This window comes from Colobus angolensis, unplaced genomic scaffold, assembly GCF_000951035.1.
Source record: "Colobus angolensis palliatus isolate OR3802 unplaced genomic scaffold, Cang.pa_1.0 Scaffold114, whole genome shotgun sequence".
NCBI classification, from domain to species: domain Eukaryota; kingdom Metazoa; phylum Chordata; class Mammalia; order Primates; family Cercopithecidae; genus Colobus; species Colobus angolensis.
This window is the reverse complement of record NW_012112475.1, coordinates 1,834,310-1,836,736: the sequence shown is the minus strand read 5'-3', so window position 1 is coordinate 1,836,736 and position 2,427 is coordinate 1,834,310. Positions and strand designations below refer to the sequence as shown.

General features: G+C 42.5%; 1 protein-coding gene across 2 annotated transcripts in view; it reads left to right on the top strand.

Annotated features, from left to right (window-relative positions):
- The window catches only part of MAPRE1 (microtubule-associated protein, RP/EB family, member 1), a 34,948-nt gene extending 32,795 nt beyond the window's left edge, over nt 1-2,153 (top strand). For both annotated transcript variants that reach the window (XM_011959790.1, XM_011959792.1), the window contains one exon: nt 427-2,153. In XM_011959790.1, coding sequence (XP_011815180.1) covers nt 427-483 — 57 coding nt within the window. In that variant the 3' untranslated portion in view covers nt 484-2,153. The remainder of the gene's footprint in view (nt 1-426) is intronic.
- The last annotated feature ends 274 nt before the right edge of the window (nt 2,154-2,427 follow it).

The following is a 2,427-nucleotide window of genomic DNA, read 5'->3' as shown; positions in this document are numbered from 1 at the left end:
CACTGTGTTAGCCCGGATGGTCTCGATCTCCTGACCTCGTGATCCGCCCGCCTCGGCCTCCCAAAGTGCTGGGATTACAGGTGTGAGCCACTGTGCCCGACAAAAAACAGTTTTATTGAAGTATAACTGACATAATAAATTGCACATATTTAAAATGTACCTTTGATGACATGGGTGAAATTACCACCATAATGAAGACAATGTACATATCCATCACTTTCAAAAGTTTGAGGGTAGATTTGATGGTGCTCAGTTTTTGTCTTTGGTGAGATGCAATTCTGCTACTCAAGAAATAGAATAGCAGTCACCTGCCTGTGTAGAGCCAGGAAGAACCATTGTCTTTGAGAGGCTTTAAGTATGAGGAAAGTGAACTCACAGTAGAAATGAATCTTTCAGTGGCTTTCCCCTCTCATTTTCCTATTTCAGGAAGGCTTTGTGATACCTGATGAAGGGGGCCCACAGGAGGAGCAAGAAGAGTATTGACAGCCTGGACCAGCAGAGCAACATCAGAATTCTTCACTCCAAATCATGTGCTTAACTGTAAAATACTCCCTTTTGTTATCCTTAGAGGACTCACTGGTTTCTTTTCATAAGCAAAAAGTACCTCTTCTTAAAGTGCACTTTGCAGACGTTTCACTCCTTTTCCAATAAGTTTGAGTTAGGAGCTTTTACCTTGTAGCAGAGCAGTATTAACATCTAGTTGGTTCACCTGGGAAACAAAGAGGCTGACCATGGGGCTGACCGTGTGGATGCGTGTCACACTGAGTGCGGGAGAAGGTGTTGTGTAATATGCTGAGGCGGCGACCTCAGTGGAGAAATGGAAAGACTGAATTGAATTTTAAGCTAATGCGAAATCAGAGAATGTTGTAATAAATAAATGCCTTAAGAGTATTTAAAATATGCTTCCATATTTCAAAATATAAAATGTAACACGACAGGAGATTTTGCGTTTGACATTGTGTCTGGGAAGGAAGGGCCAGACCTTGGAACCTTTGGAACCTGCTGTCACAGGTCTTACAGGGCTGCTTGAATCCTCATAGGCCTAGGCTTTGGTCTAAAAGGAACATTTAAAAAGTTGCCCTGTGAAGTTATTTGATGTCATTGACCAATTGCATCCCTGCTAAAAAGCAAGAGGCATCGTTGCCTGGATAATTGAGGGTGTGTTTCAACCCTGAGATGTTCAAGTTGAAGAGCTCGGTTTTCATTGAGAATTTCTCTTGTTTTTCCAGTTATCCCCGAAATTTCTATATATTATGTTTTTGGGGACGTGAGGTGTGCCCAGTTTTTTAATCTAACAACTACTTTCAGGGACGTACCCACATCTCTGGGATTTGAATGGGGATTGTATCCCATTTTACTGTCTTTTAGGTTTACATTTACCACATTTCTCTTCTCTGCTCCCCGTGTCCACTGGGGACTCCTCTTTGGCTCCTTAAAGTTTGCTGCTTAGAGTTGGAAGTGCAGCAGGCAGGTGATCATGCTGCAAGTTCTTTCTGGACCTCTGGCAAATGGAGTGGTCAGTGAAGGCCATCTCGTTACCTTGGGATCAGCCAGGCTGGGGTGTTTTCGGTATCTGCTGTCCACAGCTCTCCACTGTAATCCGAATACTTTGCCAGTGCACTAATCTCTTTGGAGATAAAATTCATTAGTGTGTTACTAAATGTTAATTTTCTTTTGCAGAAAGTACAGTACCGTGTCTGAATTAATTATTAATATTTAAATATTTCATTCCTTAACTCTCCCTCATTTGCCCACAGCCTATTCAGTTCCTTTGTTTGGCAGGATTCTGCAAAATGTGTCTCACCCACTACTGAGATTGTTCAGCCCCTGATGTATTTGTATTGATTTGTTTCTGGTGGTAGCTTGTCCTGAAATGTGTGTAGAAAGCAAGTATGTTCTGATAAAATTGTTGTGTAGTGCATGCTGTGTGGAGTTCAGAGGAAACCCAGATTCAGTGATTAACAATGCCAAAAAATGCGAGTAACTAGCCATGGTTCAGATGGCAGTGGTGCTGTTTCTCTTTTGTGGCCTTTTAGACTTTTGTTGCCCTAAAATTCCATTTTATTGGGAACCCATTTTCCACCTGGTCTTTCTTGACAGGGTTTTTTTCTACTTTAAACAGTTTCTAAATAAAATTCTGTATTTCAAGAGTATCATGTCTTCTGAAATTTGTCTTGCCCTGGGTATATGTTGTTAGGTTCAAGTCATGAGAAACTAGTGCTGCTTTCTTCAGTGAGGACTGATCTTTTCTTTTTTTTTTTTGAGACGGAGTCTCGCTCTGCCGCCCAGGCTGGAGTGCAGTGGCCGGATCTCAGCTCACTGCAAGCTCCGTCTCCTGGGTTTACACCATTCTCCTGCCTCAGCCTCCCAAGTAGCTGGGACTACAGGCGCCCGCCACGTCGCCCGGCTAGTTTTTTGTATTTTTTA